This window comes from Lagenorhynchus albirostris, chromosome 8 (genome assembly GCF_949774975.1).
Source record: "Lagenorhynchus albirostris chromosome 8, mLagAlb1.1, whole genome shotgun sequence".
NCBI classification, from domain to species: Eukaryota; Metazoa; Chordata; class Mammalia; order Artiodactyla; family Delphinidae; genus Lagenorhynchus; species Lagenorhynchus albirostris.
In genome coordinates, this window is record NC_083102.1 from 96,089,447 (window position 1) to 96,108,664 (window position 19,218).

General features: G+C 44.1%; 1 protein-coding gene across 3 annotated transcripts in view; it reads left to right on the plus strand.

Moving 5' to 3' along the window:
- Positions 1 to 2,052: 2,052 nt before the first annotated feature.
- The window catches only part of BLVRA (biliverdin reductase A), a 55,630-nt gene continuing 38,464 nt past the window's right edge, over positions 2,053 to 19,218 (plus strand). The window contains exons 1-2 of one of the 3 annotated variants that reach the window (XM_060157369.1): positions 2,053 to 2,283; positions 15,030 to 15,062. In XM_060157369.1, coding sequence (XP_060013352.1) covers positions 15,051 to 15,062 — 12 coding nt within the window. In that variant the 5' untranslated portion in view covers positions 2,053 to 2,283; positions 15,030 to 15,050. Of the gene's footprint in view, positions 2,284 to 2,336; positions 2,509 to 15,029; positions 15,063 to 17,252; positions 17,361 to 19,218 lie in introns of those variants that run through there. The other 2 variants (XM_060157368.1, XM_060157367.1) reach the window with 2 other exon arrangements.

Here is a 19,218-nt window from a genome sequence, read left to right on the forward strand (position 1 = left end):
ACTGAAAGAAATTAAAGAAGACAAATAAATGGAAAAGCATCCCATGTTCATGGAGTGAAAGACTTAATATCATTAAAATGTCAATAATACCCAAAGTAATCTACAGATTCCAAGCAATCCATGTGAAAATTCCAACAATGTTTTTTGCAGAAATAGAAAAACCCACCTTAAAATTAATGTGGAATTTCAAGGGACCCCAAATTGCCAAAACAATCTTGAAAAGGAGCTAAAGCGGAGAACTTTACCCCTGATTTCCTGATTTCAAAACTTATTACAAAGCTACAGTAATCAAAACGGTGTGGTACTGGCATAAAGACAGAGATATTGACCAATGGAATAGAATAGGGAACCGAAAAATAAACCCCTGAATGTTGTCAAATGATTTTTGGCAACAGAGCCAAGGCCATTCAATGGGGAAAGGACAGTCTATTCAACAACTGTTGCTGGAAAAACTGGTTATCCACAATGAAAAAGAATCATAGGGAACTCCCGGGTGGTCCAGTGGTTAGGACTCCATGCTTCCACTGCAAGGGGCACAGGTTCAATCCCTGGTCGGGGAACTAATCCTGCATGCTGTGTGGCACGGCCAAAAATAAAAAAGAATCATATACAAAAATTAGCTCAAAACAGATCAAGGACCTAAATGTAAGACCTAAAACAATAGAAGAAAACATTTCACGATGTTGGATTTAGTAATGATTTCTTGGACATGACACCAAAGGCACAGGTAACAAAAGGAAAAATAGACAAACTGCACTTCATGAAAATTTTAAAATTTTGTGCATCAACAGAGTAAAAAGGCAACCCATACAATGGGAGAAAATATTTGCAAATCATATATCTGACAAAAGATTAATATCCACAATATATAGAGAACTCCTAAAACTTAACAACAAAACTTAACAACCTGATTCAAAATGAGCAAAAGATTTGAATAGATACCGCTCCAGAGAAAAGATACAAATGGCTAATAAGCACATGAAAAGATGCTCAACATCACCGATCATTAGGGAAATGCAAATCAAAACTGCAATGAGATACCACCTTACACCCATTAGGATGGCTACTATCAAAAAAATAGAATATGAGTGTTTGCAAGGACATGGAGAAATTGGGACCCTGGTGTACTACTGGTGGAAATTGGTACAGTCACTATGGAAAACAGTATGGTGTTTCCTCAAGTCATTAAAGACAGAATTACTATATGATCCAGCAATTCCACTTCTGTGCATATACCCCGAAAGTAGGGTCTCAAAGAGATATTTATACACCCATGTTCACAGCAGTATTATTCATAATAACTAAACCATGGAAGCAACTCAAGTGTCCATCAGTGGATGAACGGATAAGCAAAATGTGGATATACATACAATGGAATATTGTTCAGTCTTAAAAAGGAAAGAGATTCTGCAGTATGTTTTCAACATGGATGAACCTTGGGGACATTATGCTAAATGAAATTACCCAGTCAGAAAAAGATACATACTGTATGACCCCACTTATATGAGGTACTTAGAAGAGTCAAAATCATAAAGACAGAAAGTAGACTGGTGGTTACCAGGGGCTGGGGGCAAGGAATACGGGGAGTTATTGTTTAATGGGGATAGAGCTTCAATTTCACAAGATGAAAACAGTTACGGGGATGGACAGAGGTGATTTTTGCACAAGGATGTTAACGTATTTGATACCACTGAACTGTACACTTAAAAAATGGTTAAGATGGAAATTTTATGTTATGTGTATTTTACGACAGAGAGAGAGGCTTCTCTGCCTGTTCCACCACGGCCGGGGCTACTAACCCAAAAAGGATATGGCGGGTTCCACGTGGTGTGAGTGGGGCCGGAGGACTAGGCTGCGATGCGCACCACTGGTGGACAGGGCACACCCCGAGCACAGCTCCAGACGCCTCTACAGGCCCGGGAGCACAAGCCTAGGGCTCCCCCTCCCCTGTGGACGCGCGCCCTCGGCCCACTCGCGCAGGGACAGGGCAGGAGCTGGGTTGCAGACACTGCCCGGACAAGTTCACAGCCAGTCCTGCGGCTTCCGTAAACCAGCGGAGTGCTGGGGCCGTGCTGTCCCGGGAGCAGGCGGAAGGCGGGACCCCTCCCCTCACCCAACTCCGCCGCCCCGTTTCTCCTCCTCCTTCCCCGGCTCCCTCCCTCCGCGCCCACGAGTCCCGCAGCCGGGCAGCCAATCCCAGCCGCGCTCCTGCCCGGCTGCTCAGGGTGGTGGCACGGAGCCCGCAGGCGGCTTGGAGAGCTCGAGCTTTGTGCCCAGCGGCAGGTAAGGTGCGCGGCGGGATCTGGGTCGAGTCGGGCTTTTCTAAAACCGTCAAGCAGGAGCCTGAAAACTGATGCTAGTGCGAGACCCGGCGCGCGCCCCGCTGCCGGGCCCACGAGCCCTCGGCGCCGCCCACCTCGCCCTGCCCGGGCCCGGCGCGGAGCTGGCGTTCTGGAGGCTCCGCTGGCCCGGGGTCCCGACGTGCTCCCCAGGGAGGGCCTGTCTCAAGTAAACAAAGACCAACTACTAAAAACATTATATCTATGTTTCATTTGTAAAATGGTGATGGTTTGGGTTTTTATGCAGAGGTATTCGGCTCCTGCTGCTGGCTTGGCCGGAAGGGAATCTGGGAACCCGCCGCGCTGGGGTTGTGCTCCTTGGTAGGAACCCTGCGCAGGTCCCTTAAGCTCTCCTGGCCGCGCTCTCCTCTTTGGAAACTGGAAAATCTTATTATTTCAGATGTTGTTCTGAGGGTTACATGAAGTAAGTGCACTCTTAAAAAAAAAACTAAGGCTGAGCTCGCAGCAACAACAGGGTTACCTAGACACAACTATTTCAAAGTACTGATAACCCTGAATTGTTCCACAAAGGAACTAAGGTAGTTTGCAACAAAATCACGTAGAATAGTAACAAGTCAGCATAGAATAAATATAACCAGATATTGGGAGCAGAGGTAATGTAAGACAGAAAATAAGTCCAGGGGAAAAAAATAAAGTGTGAACTTGCTGTGAAAATGGAAATGTTCTGCATTTAATTAATTTACGCTTAAATAGTCTGTCTATATGGAAAACAATATGGAGGTTCCTCAGAGAACTAAAAATAGAATTATCATATGATCCAGCAGTCCCACTCCTGGGCACATACCGGGACAAAACTATAATTCAGAAAGATACGTGCATCCCATGTTCATAGCAGCATTATTTACAGTAGCCAAAATGTGGGAACAACCTAAATGCCTATCGACAGGTGAATGGATAAAGATGCGGTGCATATGTACAATGGAATACTACTCAGCCATAAAAAAAGAGTGAGATAATGCCATTTGCAGCAACATGGGTGCAACTAGAGACTATTAGACAAAGTGAAGTTAAGTCAGAAAGAGAAAGACAGATACCATATGATATCACTATATGTGGAATCTAAAATATGGCACGAATGAACCTACCTACAAAACGGAAATAAATTCACAGACATAGAGATCAGACTTATAGTTGCCAAGGGGGACGGGGAGGGAGAGGGATGGACTGGGATTTTGGGGCTGGTAGATGCAAACTATTACATTTAGAATGGATAAACAACAAGTCCTACTGTACAGCACAGGGAACTATATCCAGTCTCCTGGGATAAACCATAATGGAAAAGAATATTTAGAAAAGGAATGTATTTATGTGTATAACTGAGTCACTTTGCTGTATACCAGAGACTGGCAGGCACAACACTGTAAATCCACTGTACTACTTCAATTTTAAAAAAGTGTGTGTCTAGTGGCTGCCTTATAGGACATTGCAGCTCTATATTGTTTTTCTACTTGAGTCTCAAATTTGTCTCTAGGAAAGTGAACTTGGTCATTTGCATTGTTCCTGTCATTTGAAACATACGTCCTTCATTCATTCTTCAAATATGAATGGCCTTGGAGGAAGTAGAGCCATTCCTTATAATTAGCTAGAAAGACAGTTTTCTGTACTTCATTATTAGAGCACCCTGATATATTATCATGTGAAAGTTTACTCAGTTGAGGAACTGGGGCTGGGAGGGATGGAGTCAGTGAATATGGCATAATTTATAACTTTTTTTTAGAGTTTTGAATAAAAATGTTAACTTACCTTTATAGGAAAATTTAAAATATATAGATACGCAAAAAGAAACAATCACTAAAAATTTCACCACTCAGAGACATAATTGCAGTTAAGATTTTGATGTGTATATTTCCAGACCTTTGTCCCATGTAGCCATTTTATTTTCCTTGGTAGGCCCCAAAGTATCAGCTCCCTCCAAGAAAGGAAAATCCAGTCTGGGGGCAAGGGTCGCTTTTACCTTAATCTTTGGACCTCTCAGGCCAGCACCTGGCCCCATCCAACAAGATCACCGTCTCCCTAATCCTTCTCTCGTACTTCTGCCAGTGGCCTGGCTTTGGGGCAGTGGTTATAAGCATCTGAGAGAGCATTTCGGAGACGAGGAAAGTCACAGCTGTGGTTCATTCCGCATGAGGAGTAATCCAGGGTTTCTCATCCTTGGCACTGTTGATATTTGGGGCTGGATAGCTTTGTTGGGGGAGGGCCATCCCGTGTATTAGAAGATGTTTAGCAGCATGCTGGCTCACACCCCCCCCCCACTTCTCATCATGACAATCAGCAGTGTTGGTTGAGACCACTTGGGTTAACGGAAATTGCTAAATTATTCATGACGTGCACTAAAGAGGTTCATATTCCAGTTTGCACGTAGGAGAAGGACTGAGATCGAAAGAGAGGCATAGCTTAAGCTAAGGAAGCTGTTTAGTCCTGGCTGTACGATTCGCTTACGGTGAGATTTTGGTGGGCAGGTATATCAGTTAGGATGGAAACAGGAAAAAACCACAAAAATGCAAGACACTTTTGAGGGGATTCCATAGACGGGGGGGCGGGGGGGGTAGGATTTGGGGAACCAGCAAATGACCGTATGACACCCGGGGAGGACGGCCGGCGGGATGCCATCCCCACGCTGGCCGGAAGGGGCAGGGAAGGGACTGGGATACCAGAGCTTGGAAGTGGGGGCCGGGTGGGTGGGTGGGAGAACTGGAGGAGGAGCCGCCCTCCAGGGCTGCTGTGGCCCTGGCAGATGCAGACACTGTCAGAGCAGCAGCCCAGCAGATGGGGGATAAGTTCACCAGCCTCTCCCTTTGTTACGAGTCCAAGTTCGTACTGCTCAGCCGCACGACAGGCCACTAAATTGAGAGAGACAGTGTTAGGGCAAGGAATAGCAGCTTTTTTGGAAAGCCAGCAGACAGAGAAGATGGTGGACTTGTGTCCCAAAGAACCATCTTACCCCCAAGTCAGAATTCAGGCTTCAGAGGGGAGGGGTTGTAGCAGATTGTTGCGGACTTCTTGGTGGGCCAGACCGGGAAGGGGATGTTCTTGCAGCTGTCCAGGTAGGTCTGCTGTAAACCTCCAACAAGAGGAATGTGATTCTCTGTTGTGCAACTTTTTATCTCTGTATGAATGAAAATTGTTATACCTTTAAAGGTCAAGCCTGGGAGGCAGAACCTTGAGAATGTGCTCTCATGTATATTTCAGGCTGTAGGCAACATTCTTTTGCAAAGAAGTAGAGCCAGCGTAAGGAAGCACAGGCAGCAGAGTGCAAAGGTGAGAGCTAAAGGAATAGATCCAGTATGGAGTCAGGTTTGTTCTTCTCTGTTACACCTTTCCCCTCCTGTACCCACGGAGCTCCTCCTCTGGCCAGTCCCTAGTGGAAGCTGGTGGGTGAAGCAACCCAGGTGATGCAGCCTGGGGAGGTCAGCCAGCTCCCGAGGGGGTGGGAGTAGGGCCGATGGAGAGCCACCAGAACCACCAGTAGCATGTGATCTAAAGTCTTCTGCCTCTGTAGAATGAAAGTTTGAGGGCTCTAACTCTTAAGGGGGAGGAAAAGGAGATAGGCAAAAAATGTTTTTGAAAATTAAAACATATAACACACACAGGGCACTGCTGCTTCTGACCTCTGACTCTGTTTCAAGCACTAAGGTCAAGTCATGCTGTTTTAGCTACTACAGGATTTTTTTTTTCCAGCTTTACTGAGGTCTAATTGACCAAAAAATTCTGAGGTAAACTATACAGTGTGATGATTTGATATACGGATACATTACGAAAGTATTCTCTCCGAGTAAATTAACACACATGTTTACTGGTTTTGGTTTTGGTGAGAACATTTAGGTTCTACGCTCAGCAGATTCCAGTTATTCAAGACAGTGTTATCAACTATAGTTACCATTAGGTCCTCAGACCTTATTCATTTTGTAACTAAAAATTTGTGCCCTTTTATCAGCCTCTTCCTATTTCCCCAATACCCCAGCCCCTGGGAACCACTTTTCTAATCTCTGTTTCTGTGAGTTTGGTGGGTTTTTTTTTTTCTTTTAGATTCCACATATAAGTGACACCATGCAGTATTTGTCTTTCTCTGCCTGGCGTATTTCACTTAGCATAATGCCATCCGGGTTCACCTATGTTGTCAAAAATGACAAGATTTCCTTCTTTTTAAGGCTGAATAATATTCCATATGTTGTCATCCCTTGGTATCTGCAGGGGATTGGTTCCAGGAGCCCCCGTGGATACCAAAATCCTGGATGCTCAAGTCCCTTATATAAAATGGTATAGTACCGTGAATATAGTTGGTTCTCCCTATCTGTGGATTTCACATCCTCAGATACGGAGGGCTGACTGTATATGGGTCACATTTTCTTTTTCCTTTCATCCGTCAACACTTAGCTTGTTTCCAGGTCTTGGCTGTTGTCATAATGCTGCAGTGAACATGGGAGGACATATATATCTCTTCAAGATAATTATTTTCTTCCCTTTGGATATATACCCAGAGGTGGGATTGCTGGATCACACAGTAGTTCCGTTTTTAATTTTTTGAGGAATCTCCATGCTGTTTTCCATAGTGGCTATACCAGTTTACATTCCCATCCACAGTGCACAGAGGTTCCCTTTTTTCTACACCCTCACCAGCATTTGTTAACTCTTTTCTTTTTGATAATGGCCATCCTAACGTGTGAGGTGATTTCCCTTTATGGTTCTGATTTCAGTTTCCCTCATGATTAATGATGTTGAATGCTGAAAACCTTTTCGTGTACCTGTTGACCCTTTGTATGTCTTTGGAAGAATGCTTATTAAGTTTCTCTGCCCATTTAAAAAAAAATTTTTTTGGCCGCAGTGCGTGGCATGTGGGATCTAGTTCCCCGACCAGGGATCGAACCCATGCCCCCTGCAGTGGAAGTGCAGAGTCTTAAGCACTGGGCCGCCAGGGAAGTCCCTCTGTGCATTTTAAAATTGCGTTTGTGGTTTTTGCCATTGAGTTGTATGAGTACCTTGTATATTTTGGATATTAACCCCTTATCGGATATGTGGTTTGCAAATACTTTCTCCCATTCCGTGGCTTCCTTTGCTGTGCAGAAGCTTTTTACTTTCATGTAGTCCGACTTGTTTATTTTTATTTTTGTTGTCTTTGCTTTTGGTGTCAAGTCCAAAAAAATCATTGCCAAGACCAATGTGAAGGAGCTCACCCTTTACGTATTCTTGTAGATTTATAGTCTCAGATCTTAGGTGGCGCCGTACAAACTTTAGGATTGCTTTTTCTGTTTCTGGAATTTCTGGAATTTTGATAAGGATTGCTTTGAATCTGTAGATCACTTAGGGTAGTATGGACATTTTAATAATATTCATTCTTCCAATCCATGAGCACAGAGTATCTTCTCATTTATTTGGGTCTTTTTCAATTTCTTTCATTCATGTCTTACAGTTTTCATTGTAAAGATCTTTTTTTTTTAATCGAAGTATAGTTGATTTACAATGTTTTGTTGATTTCTGCTGTACAGCAAAGTGATTCAGCTATACATACATATACATTCCTTTTTTCTGTATTCTTTTCCATTATGGTTTATCACAGGATACTGAATATAGTTCCCTGTGCTATCCTTGTTGTTTGGCCCAGCCTTTCTTACCTGTTTTGATGTAGATATTTTCTCATTCACCAGGTATGTAGGAGTCGCTAAGCTAGTTTCTGGATCTCTTTCAGAAGGGGTTGCTCCCAGGGTAGCTGTACATTCAGTGTGTCTGTGGCAGAAGGGGAGCTCAGGAGCCCTCTCTATGTTGCCATTTTGGTCAAATTTACTGCAGGATTTCTTTAAACTTCTTAATCCTGCATATTCCAACTCAGTTGTGCTGTTTGGTGCACTATTATAAAACATATCTTTGCTGGTGCCTGAATAAATAGTTGGATGTTTTCTATATATCTTGTACAGAATGATTTTTCTTGTAGCTTAACTGTTTACTTTTTTTTAATCATCACAGAAACCACATCATAATACCTCAGACTTTGAAAAGGCCTTACAGTTTCTTACCTGATATCTGAGAATTTGCAGAATCTTAAAAAAAAAAAATGCTTGAAAAATATATACATGTATCAAATTATCATAGGTACAGCTTAAACTTATAGGATGTTATCTGTCAATTACATCTCTATAAAGCTGGAAGAAAGCGGCATAGGAAAACAAAATAGGCACAAAACAGCAGAAAAGCATCATATGCTCAGTGTAGAGCATAACATGATTTATGCAGTTAACATCAAGGTCACAAATAACACATTGTGAAATCTTGCTTATAAAAAAAAATCTTGACTGATCTGCTAAGGAAAGAAAATACATTCTTTCTAGCGAGCTTTTAAATTGTTAAAGACAAAAGTTACATTTACAGGGATTCCTTCTGGGTGGAAGATTTATATTCCTTTGGCCCCCACCACACACACTTGTCATTTGTGCTGTGCTCGGATGTTCCAGCAGTTTGTCGTTTCCAAAAGCACTTGGCCAGAAAGAACTAGTCTTTCAGCAATAGGAGACCAAGGTTTTGACCTGGACTTTCTGGGGGATCAGTGCCTAACGACATGTATGGGACCCCCTGGAATGTCCTGGTCTCACCCCACTTTTAAAATTTAGTTGCACTGCAGTTGCATTGTTTGCAATTATTTGAGTTAATAAGCTGCTCTTTTAAAGAAGGGACACACCCTGGTAAGCCTAAATACAGGATACCCGATGTTCATTCCTTAGTAAGAGTGTTTTGACTCCTGGTATAACATTTCTCTTCTGTTATATCAAGAACACTCTCAGTAAAAGGCAAAAGGTTTTGAAATGGCCACGAGGAGGAACAGAAGGTACATGGGGCAGGTGGGAGGGGCTTGAAAGTTGGGGTGGGAAGGACAGTGGCTTCTGTTTGGAGACAGTGCCGCGGAGAGCTTCACCTGTTCAGCACTGTTGTGCCTGGCGTCTCAGGGCAGCAGCTTTACTAGCTCCGATAACCTGAGCTTTGTCCTAGTTCACGTGTGTCTGTCTGCCCCTGAGAGAACCAGAAGAGAAGCTAATAACCTCCAGTTAACCAAGCCAAACATGGAAGACAGCTAAAGCAAAGGAGAAGAAAATAATAGAAGTGAGTTAAAATTTATGGCGCATCAGCACTGGAAGAGTGTGTAGGGGTCATTTAACTTTGTCTGAGCTCATCCCCCCCGACCCCCAGCTTTTTCAAGGTGCAGGAACCAAGTTGCTCAGAGACCATGTGCCCTGGCCTCTGTCACAGAGCTAGTGGGTACCCAGGCCAGGTTTAGAGCTAGTCTCTTTTTTAAAAAATTTTTTTATTGAAATATAGTTGATTTACAATGTGTTAATTTCAACTGTACAGCAAAGTGGTTTAGTTATACATGTATGCACATTCTTTTCCATTATGGTTTATCACAGGATATCGAATATAGTTCCCTGTATAGTAGCACTGTGTTGTTTATCCATTCCATGAATACTAGTTTGTATCTGCTAACCCCAAACTCCCAATCCATCCCTCCCCTACACCCTCTTCCCCTTGGCAACCACAAGTCTGTTCTCTATGTCTGTGAGTCTGTTTCTACTTCGCAGATAAGTTCACTTGTGTCACACTTTAGATTCCACATATAAGTGATATCATATGGTATTTGTCTTTCTCTTTTGAACTTACTTCACTTAGTATGATAATCTCTAGGTCCATTTCCCAGAGGGTAGCTTGTCTGCTGCAGGAGATACAGGGGAAGGAGAAACCTATTTGAAAACGCTTTAAACAGGTTATTTATGCAAAAGTGTTGACTTTTTTCCTTTAACTTTCTAGTGAACCACTGCAGCCTGAGCTGTTGTTTGTAATTATGCAGTAATTCAGGAACTAGCTCGAGATTCTTCTTTTTTCTTTAAGTGGCTTCCCCTAGAGAGGCACACCATATATTTCTGGGTGGGAAGGCTGAATCCTAATTTAATTTACAAATTTGATGCAATCATAGGCACAGTTCCTATGGAAAATTTTTTTTTTTTCTTTAACTTGACAGAGCTGTTCTAAACTTCATCTAGAAGTCTGAGCAAGCAAGACTAGATAAGAATACCGAACAAGTTAGTGTGAGAGAACTTGAACTACCAGATAGCAAAACATATTGTAAAGCTACAGTAAACAACATATTACAGGCACGGGAAGCCGGGTCAGTGGCACAGCCCAGAAGGTGAAAGAAAGAATAACCATATGCATAAGAATTTAAGTATGAGCCATTGGGGGAAAGAATGAAAGAGTCAGTAAATGATGTGAGAACAACTCAACTATTTGGGAAGATTACAGGAGAGTCTTATCTCATGCCATATACCAAAATATAATTTAGATTGATTAAAACTAAACATATAAATAAAGGGGAAAAAAGTTAAAAATCTAAGTGAAAATTAAAATGTATATATGTCTTTCTAAACATAATACTAAAAGTCAGAAACTTAAAGCCTTTTAGGCTTTTAAATATTATTAAAAATATTTTCAATATTGTTAAAAATATTAAACCCTTGAAATAAAAAAAAAAAACCAAAGTAAATCTTCTTGCACCCCAATGTTTATTGCAGCACTATTTACAATAGCCAAGACATAGAAGCAGCCTAAATGTCTACCAACGGAGGAATGGATAAAGAAGATGTGGTACATGTATACAATGTAATATTACTCAGCCATTAAAAAGAACAAAATAATGCCATTTGCAGCAACATGGATGGACCTAGAGATGATCATACTAAGTGAAGTTAGTCAGAGAAAGACAAATATTATATGGTATCACTCATATGTGGAAGCTAATTTAAAAATGATACAAATGAAATAATTTATAAAACAGAAACAGACTCACAAATTTCTAAAACAAACTTAACGGTTACCAAAGGGGAAACGTGGGGGGAGGGATAAGTTAGGAGTTTGGGATTAACATACACACACTACTGTATATAAAATAGGTAACCAACAAGAGCCTACTGTACAGCACAGGGAACTCCACTCAGTATTCTGTAATGACCTATATAGGTAAAGAATCGAAAAGAGAATGAATATTTGTATGGGTATAACTGAACCACTTTGCTGTACACCTGAAACAAATACAACATTGTAAATCAACTCTACGCCAATAAAAATAAATAAATAAAAATAAAATACACTAGAGTACAGGGGAAAAAAGTAAATCTTCTTGTTATAGGGTTAGGTCTTAGATCTTTTCTTTTCTTTTTCTTTTTTTTTTTTTTGCGGTATGCTGCCCTCTCACTGTTGTGGCCTCTCCCGTTGCGGAGCACAGGCTCCGGACGCGCAGGCTCAGCGGCCATGGCCCACGGGCCCAGCTGCTCCGCGGCATGTGGGATCTTCCCGGACCGGGGCACGAACCCGTGTCCCCTGCATCGGCAGGCGGACTCTCAACCACCAGGGAAGCCCTAGTCTTAGATCTTGTAGAATGTATTAAATGTAGAATAAAGTTCTCCCTGGGTTCTGTTCAGACTTTAATGGGTCTTGGCAGGACAGTGGGGAGGAAGGGAGAGATGTGTGATGGGCAGGGAGGGTGCTGAAAGGTGGCCTGGGGTTGCTGCCTACCCCAACAGTGCCATCTTATTACAAGGGAAGTTGAAAGCTGGAGAAGGAGTATGGAAAGAATCCTGGCCAGGATACCCCTGTTGAACGTGCTTTATAAGTAATAATGCAATTCACCCTTGGTAATTGACCGCTGGTGCCTAAGGTGGTAAGGTTTCTAGGTGGGGTCCTTTCTCAACCATGTGCATCTCTGCAAATTGGTTTGTTTTGTTTTGCATTCCCCAGATTCTGTGGGAAAGGTAGTAAAGTTCATAAGTAATGTTTTATTGACTTTTTATAGGAAACCTTTTCTGGAAGTTGTTATTAGAAAGGGAAGGCAAGCAACAGTAATGTTTCTACAAGAACAAAGGACTCAGGGCAATTTAGTGATTTCTCCTGTGGGGACTGGAGACAGAATTGGAAAGCAGTGGTTATTACAAGATACTGAATATATCAAGAAGAAGATGTGGCACATATATACAATGGAATATTACTCAGCCATAAAAAGAAACGAAATTGAGCTATTTGTAATGAGGTGGATAGACCTAGAGTCTGTCATACAGAGTGAAGTAAGTCAGAAAGAGAAAGACAAATACCATATGCTAACACATATATATGGAATTTAAGGGAAAAAAATGTCATGAAGAACCTAGGGGTAAGACAGGAATAAAGACACAGACCTACTGGAGAACGGACTTGAGGATATGGGGCGGGGGAAAGGTGAGCTGTGACAAAGCGAGAGAGAGGCATGGACATATATACACTACCAAACGTAAAATAGATAGCTAGTGGGAAGCAGCCGCATAGCACAGGGATATCAGCTCGGTGCTTTGTGACCGCCTGGAGGGGTGGGATAGGGAGGGTGGGAGGGAGGGAGACACAGAGGGAAGAGATATGGGAACATATGTATATGTATAACTGATTCACTTTGTTATAAAGCAGAAACTAACACACCATTGTAAAGCAATTATACTCCAATAAAGATGTTAAAAAATAAAAAAAAATAAAATTAAAAAAAAAAAAGAGTTCCCTGTGTTCTATAGGAGGTCCTTGGTTAATCTATTTTACATATAGGAGTGTGTATCTGTTGATCCCAAACTCCTCATTTATCCCTCCCCACCCATTTCCCCTTTGGTAACCATAAGTTTGTTTTCTGTGTCCGTGAGTCTATTTCTGTTTTGTAAATTAGTTCATTTATATACTTTAGATTCCACATATAAGTGTGATATCTTATGATATTTGTCTCTCTCTCTCTCTCTGACTTACTTCACTTAGTATGATCATCTCTAGGTCCATCCATGTTGCTGCAAATGGCATTATTTCTTTCTTTTTTATGGCTGAGTAATATTCCATTGTATATATATGTACCACATCTTTATCCATTCATCTGTCGATGAATGTTTAGGTTGCTTCTGTGGCTTGGCTGTTATTTATATATATATATATATATCACATCTATGTATAATATATATATAATATGTATGTATATGTGTATATATAACTAAATCACTTTGCTTTACACCTGAAACTAACACAGCATTGTAAATTAACTGTACTGCAATTAAAAGGTTAAATCTTGAAAAACACATTTTTAATTAAAGAAAAATGGGAAGCAGTGGAATTGCTTGCTTACATTTGGAATTTTAATAGATGTTGCTAAACTGCCGTCTGTAGAGATGATACCTACCTATAGTTCCCCAGTAATAGGTAGGAGTTCCCTGGTGGTCCAGTGGTTAGGACTCTGAGCTTTCACTGCCGGGGCCTGGGTTCATTCCCTGGTTGGGGGACTAAGCTGTGCGGCAAGGCCAAAAAAAAAAAATCAGAGATATTTGACCAACATGTGGCAAATGTTTTTTTGTGTGACAGGGCATCTAGGTAAAGTCATTTCACAACTGAGGTTGAGCACTGTTTTAAGAGTCACCAGATTTTCCTTTTTTGGGAATCAGAGAGCATTTTAGAGCTGGAAGAGACCTTAGAGATGAGGTCCAGCCATTCAGCCTACACATGGAGAACCTCTTTGGCTGTGGTCACCTGGTTGGTCCGTGACTGAAGCCAGACCAAACCCTAGGTCTTTTATTTACCATAAAAGCTCTCCGGGTGTGTGTAAGACAGCCCTGGAAAGGTCTCTGGGGCAGTCTGGGTTTGGCTCCATAGCCAGGAAGCTGGAAGTTACAGCACAGGGCCACAACACCGTGACTGTAAGGCCAAGTGCTTTAACCCACCCTGAACTTCAGACCCCTCATCTGTAAAATAGAGTTAATATTAGCCTTTTTGCCAAGGTTTCAAGGATTAGAGTTCACGTAGATAAAGCAGCTGACACAAGTTGTCTCACAGTTGTTACCATCTTCCTCATATTTCGTTATCTGACTTCCCCACCCCACATGTAAGGGACACATAACACTACATTCTTTTTGTTTTGTTTTGTTTCATTAGGACACGGCCAGACCCATTTGTTACACGTTGTCTCTGGCTCTTCCCGTGCCTCTTTCTTTTTTTCTCTTTTTAAATAAATGTGTTTATTTATTTATTTTTGGCTGTGTTGGGTCTTCGTTGCTGCACCCGGGTTTTCTCTAGTCGTGGCGAGCGGGGGCTCCTCTTCGTTGCAGTGCGTGGGCTTCTCATTGCGGTGGCTTCTCTTGTTGTGGAGCACGGGCTCTAGGCGCTCGGGCTTCAGTAGTTGTGGCTCGCGGGATCTAGAGCACAGGCTCAGTAGTTGTGGCACACGGGCTTAGTTGCTCCGCGGCATGTGGGATCTTCCCGGACCAGGGCTCGAACCCGTGTGTCCTGCGTTGGCAGGTGGATTCTTAACCACTGAGCCACCAGGGAAGCCCTGCATCATTCTTTTAAGTATACAGAAGCATCCCTTCTAGTATGAGAGGTGCCAGCCCTTGGGGGTTGGCAGTGTTCTTTAGAGAAACATTACTGGTGTGATGTCCCCAGGGGGGCCAGCGACCACCTGCCGGTGTCAGATCAGACACCGGCCTGGGTGTCCTCACTGGAGGGCACAAGGTGGTGAAGGCATTTGGGGAAGATGGGCCAATGGGGCAGGAAGTGGGGGGAGAAGGGGGGTGGCCAGGGAGAGTGTCGGCAGGGAGTTTGGGGAGGTCCCCCCAAGGTCCTGAACCTCTGCTTTTGTCTTCGCAGCTCCTGCAGAAAGGGACCAAGATGAACGCAGAGGTGAGTCCTCCAAAAGGACCCGTTTAAGGATGCTTTTTTCTGCAGTGTCCCTCATTTCTCCTTCACAGAGTGTCTCCTTTCCTCCAGAGTTTTCGGAAACATCAGCACAAACTTGAAAACATGTCCCCTCCTTCCTGCCACCACACATGGCTCCCGGTGATATGGGAAGAATTAGGCCCCTCTGAGTTCTTATCTGTGTCAGTCCAGCTTCAGTTAGATTAAGATTTATCTGCTTCAGTTAATCCTGAAACAACACTCATGGGTTAGGGGCAGAGTGGGCTGGGCCCTGGGGGCTGCTGGGCCCTTGTTATTCCGGGGACACTTAACTCTGCTTACAAGGACCTTTCTCTGCATCGTCTCCCTGTCGCCTCACTTCCACTGAACCTGTTCTTCGATCCAACGAGATGCCTAGTCTCTTTGTCCCTCTGATTTTTCCTGACCAACCAGCCCCTCCTGCTCTCACTCCCTTCCAGGTCCAGCGTAGATCGTGGGGTCCATCTCTTCAACTGCTATTGTGCTCACATCTCCAACTCCTTTTCCGCTTGTCCCCTTGATGCCCCATGGCCAGCCCAGAGGCTGTCCCCACAGGATGGTGGTCTTGGGTGAGAGGCACAGCTTCATGCTGTTTGCGGCTGCCAGAGGTCTTAAAACCTCATCTGGGTGCTCAGCACACCCACCGGGCCCGCTCCGTAGCCCCAGGCAGCTCTCTTTCCCTTTGCCCGAAACAACCAGGTCTGGTCTTCCTCACTCTTCCCAGCTCCCTCCTCACTCTTAGTACATGGGTCACCTTTACTTTACGGAGAAAAACTGGAACCATCAGCCATCATCTCTCTCAATTTCGGACTTCCTGTTTGGCTTGTTCCTTTTTTCATAGTGGAAGGGATGCTTGTCAGTGACAGAGCTCCAGGCTGCGAGTACAGGAAAACACAGTTTAATGTGGTTTTTAGCCTGGAAGTTCAGATGCAGGGCAGGCTTCAGGGCGGGTTGATCCAGTGGCTCAGCCACATCTTATCAAGGATGTCCAGGATCTTTGCATCTCTCTACTCTCATCCAAGTGTTGGCTTCATCCTCGAAGTAGTGCCCCTCAGGGTTCTAGGATGACTGCCAGCAGGGGCTGGGACTACATGCTTCCTCATTCACTCTGAGCGGGAGAAAGACGTGGCTTTCTGCAGCTCTCCCAGAAAAGTGGGAACCTTCTTTCCTGAAGCCTCCACCAAACTCCTGCTTAGGTCTTGCTGGCCAGAACCAGGTCACATGCCCATTCCTGCACTAATTACTGTGTCAGAGGAGCCAGGATTTTGCCAACTGGCTTAGACTAATCAGTCCCACCTGGTGCAGCTGACCCCTCTACCCCAGGGCTGGATCTGGGAAGAAGGAAGGCGAGTGGACACTGGGAAAGGACCCATTGCATCCCGTCCCAGACATTTTTGGTGAAAGCATATTGACTGAAAAACACGCACACCTAAAAGTTGAGAATTATGTTTTATTCTGCTGACTTACGGAGGACTTAAGCGCGGGATATAGCCTCTCGGGAAACTCTGAGGGACTGCTCCAAAGAGGTAAGGAACAAGCCAGGATATATAGGGTTTTTTTGCCCCCCCAAAAAACCCCAGGCAATTGGAACATCAAAAGATTACTGTTAAAGGAAAACAGACATCTCAAGTTAATGAAGTTATCACTTTTCTATGTATGGGAAGATGCGAGAGTCTAGGCTTATTGAAGTCATTCCTTTCATAGGCACTTAGGGTGCCTAAGAGCAGTAGCCTGCTCTCTCCCATCCTGAGTCCCCTCAGGATGCACCCTGGGGGCAGCTGCAGTGGCTGAGGGCTTGATGGCCTCAACAGCCTTTCTTTACTGAAATGTCCACACTCTGAATTGCAGACTCTGCCGCCTGTTCAGACCCTGTACCACCTCCCTGATTACCTCCTGGACCAGCGGCACTGTTGGGCTCATTTCTACTCGATCTTTCCCATCAATATTTCCAACTGCTTTAGTTTTTACTTTCTTCAGAACAAAGCAACACATGAGGTCTTGTCGAGCTACCGTAACCCTATTTTTCTCATTCCCTTCAGAAACTCATCTTTAGTAGTAGTTTTTTGATATAATTCAAAAAGGTACGTGCACCCCTATGTTCACAGCACTATTCACAGTAAACAACCTAAATGTCCATTGACAGAGGAATGGATAAAGAAGATGTGGTGCATATATACAATGGAATACTACGCGGCCATAAAAAAGAACGAAATAAGGCCATTTGCAGCAACATGGATACAACTAGAGATTATCATACTAAGTGAAGTAAGTCAGAAAGAGAAAGACCAATAGCATATGATATCACTTACATGTGGAATCCAAAATATGGCACAGAGGAACCTATCTACAGAACAGAAACAGACTCACAGACATAGAGAACAGACTTGTGGTTGCCAAGGGGGAGGGGTGGTGAGGGAGGGCTGGACTGGGAGTGTGGGATGAGCAGACGCAAACCATTATATCTGGAATGGATAAACATAAACAACAAGGTCCTACTGTATAGCACAGGGAACTCGTCAATATCCTGTGGTAAACCGTAATGGAAAAGACTATAAAAAAAGAATGTAGATATGTGTAAAACAAAAAAAATAGCTTTTAAAAAGTTTAGTTTTGTAATAATGTCAATACACAGACCTAGTACAAAACTCAAAAGGTATACACAAGACGTTAAATAGTCAAAAGCGAGTCTCCCAGGTACCCCATCCCCCCAGCCTCCTCCACTCCAGGGCTGGCCTCTGTTAACCATTTTCTGGGGCCTCTGCCGCCTTATCTGAAGGCCCTGTAACTCACTCTAATTCTCATGTCCTTGGAAGTTGTGAAAAAAAAGAGTAAAAACTTAGCATTAACATTAAGCTCATAGAACCTGGCCTGGTAAGAATTCTATCAATCATCAGCCACCCCTTCTGTTCTATAATTTTGACCTTTCCTTTGGTGCTTTTTTTTTTTTTTTTTTTTTTTTTTTGCGGTACGCGGGCCTCTCACTGTTGTGGCCTCTCCCGTTGCGGGGCACAGGCTCCGGACGCGCAGGCTCAGCGGCCGTGGCTCACGGGCCCAGCCCCTCCGCGGCATGTGGGATCTTCCCGGACCGGGGCACGAACCCGCGTCCCCTGCATCGGCAGGCGGACTCTCAACCACTGCGCCACCAGGGAAGCCCCTTTGGTGCCTTTTCTCTCTCAACCTTTTAAAAATATTCCCAGACCTTGGTCCCCCTCTAACTATTCTGCCTTAAACACCCTGTGACCACCTTCTAGTGGTGGTGGTCACCCTTCTCACTACCCTCTCCTGTCTCATCCCAGGGCAGCCTGACGTGGTCCTCACTGCTCCAGTAAAACTTCTCAGAGCTCTCTCTCTGGAAGTGATCCCTCCCTCCTGTGAATTTCCGTCACCCTTCTTTTGTTACCTTCCATCCTTTGACTTGGAGCAGAACCGTCTGTGTGCCCTGTTCATCTTCGCACCCCCATAGCAGCTGGCATGATGCCTCCAACACCGCATGTCCTCACTCTGGCAGTTGACTAAATGATGGGATGATTCAGAGACGGTTGAGTCATCTTGTGATTCATTCCAGAGCTTGGGTGGATCAGTAGAAACGTAGAGGAAGGAAGACTTGCAGAGACTTGAGGCTGGCTGGAGAGGGAGGGAGGAGTGGGGTCTCAGCCGTAATCAGCCCTTTGGTCTCAGAGGATTTGTCCAGTGCAGGAATGACTCCCAGGATTTCCAGCACGTCAAGCTGGGTGCCTGACAGAATTTGCAGAGCCACTGGCCTTTGCCCGGAAGTTCAGAGCACAGCCAGTCAGGTGGGGTGGGTGGTTGGAATCTAGCACTGAACATGATGATCCAGGTCAGGGCGGAACGACCAGGTGGAAATGCCCGGTTTGCATTTCTTCCTGGGACTGGAGCTTGGAGGAGAGGATGGCTCGTAGCGCATGATGTGGGAGACGTCAGCCTAACGGTGGTCCTGGAAACCTTAAGAGTGCGAGACACCCCTCCCCCACTCTGGGAACATGGGGAAAGGAGAAGAACAGAGGGACAGGCTTGAGCACTGGGGAATGTGCAACGCTAGGGCGCAGGATGAAGTGTGAGAAGGAAACTTCGCCGTCAGACGAGGGAAGACAGGGAAGGAGCG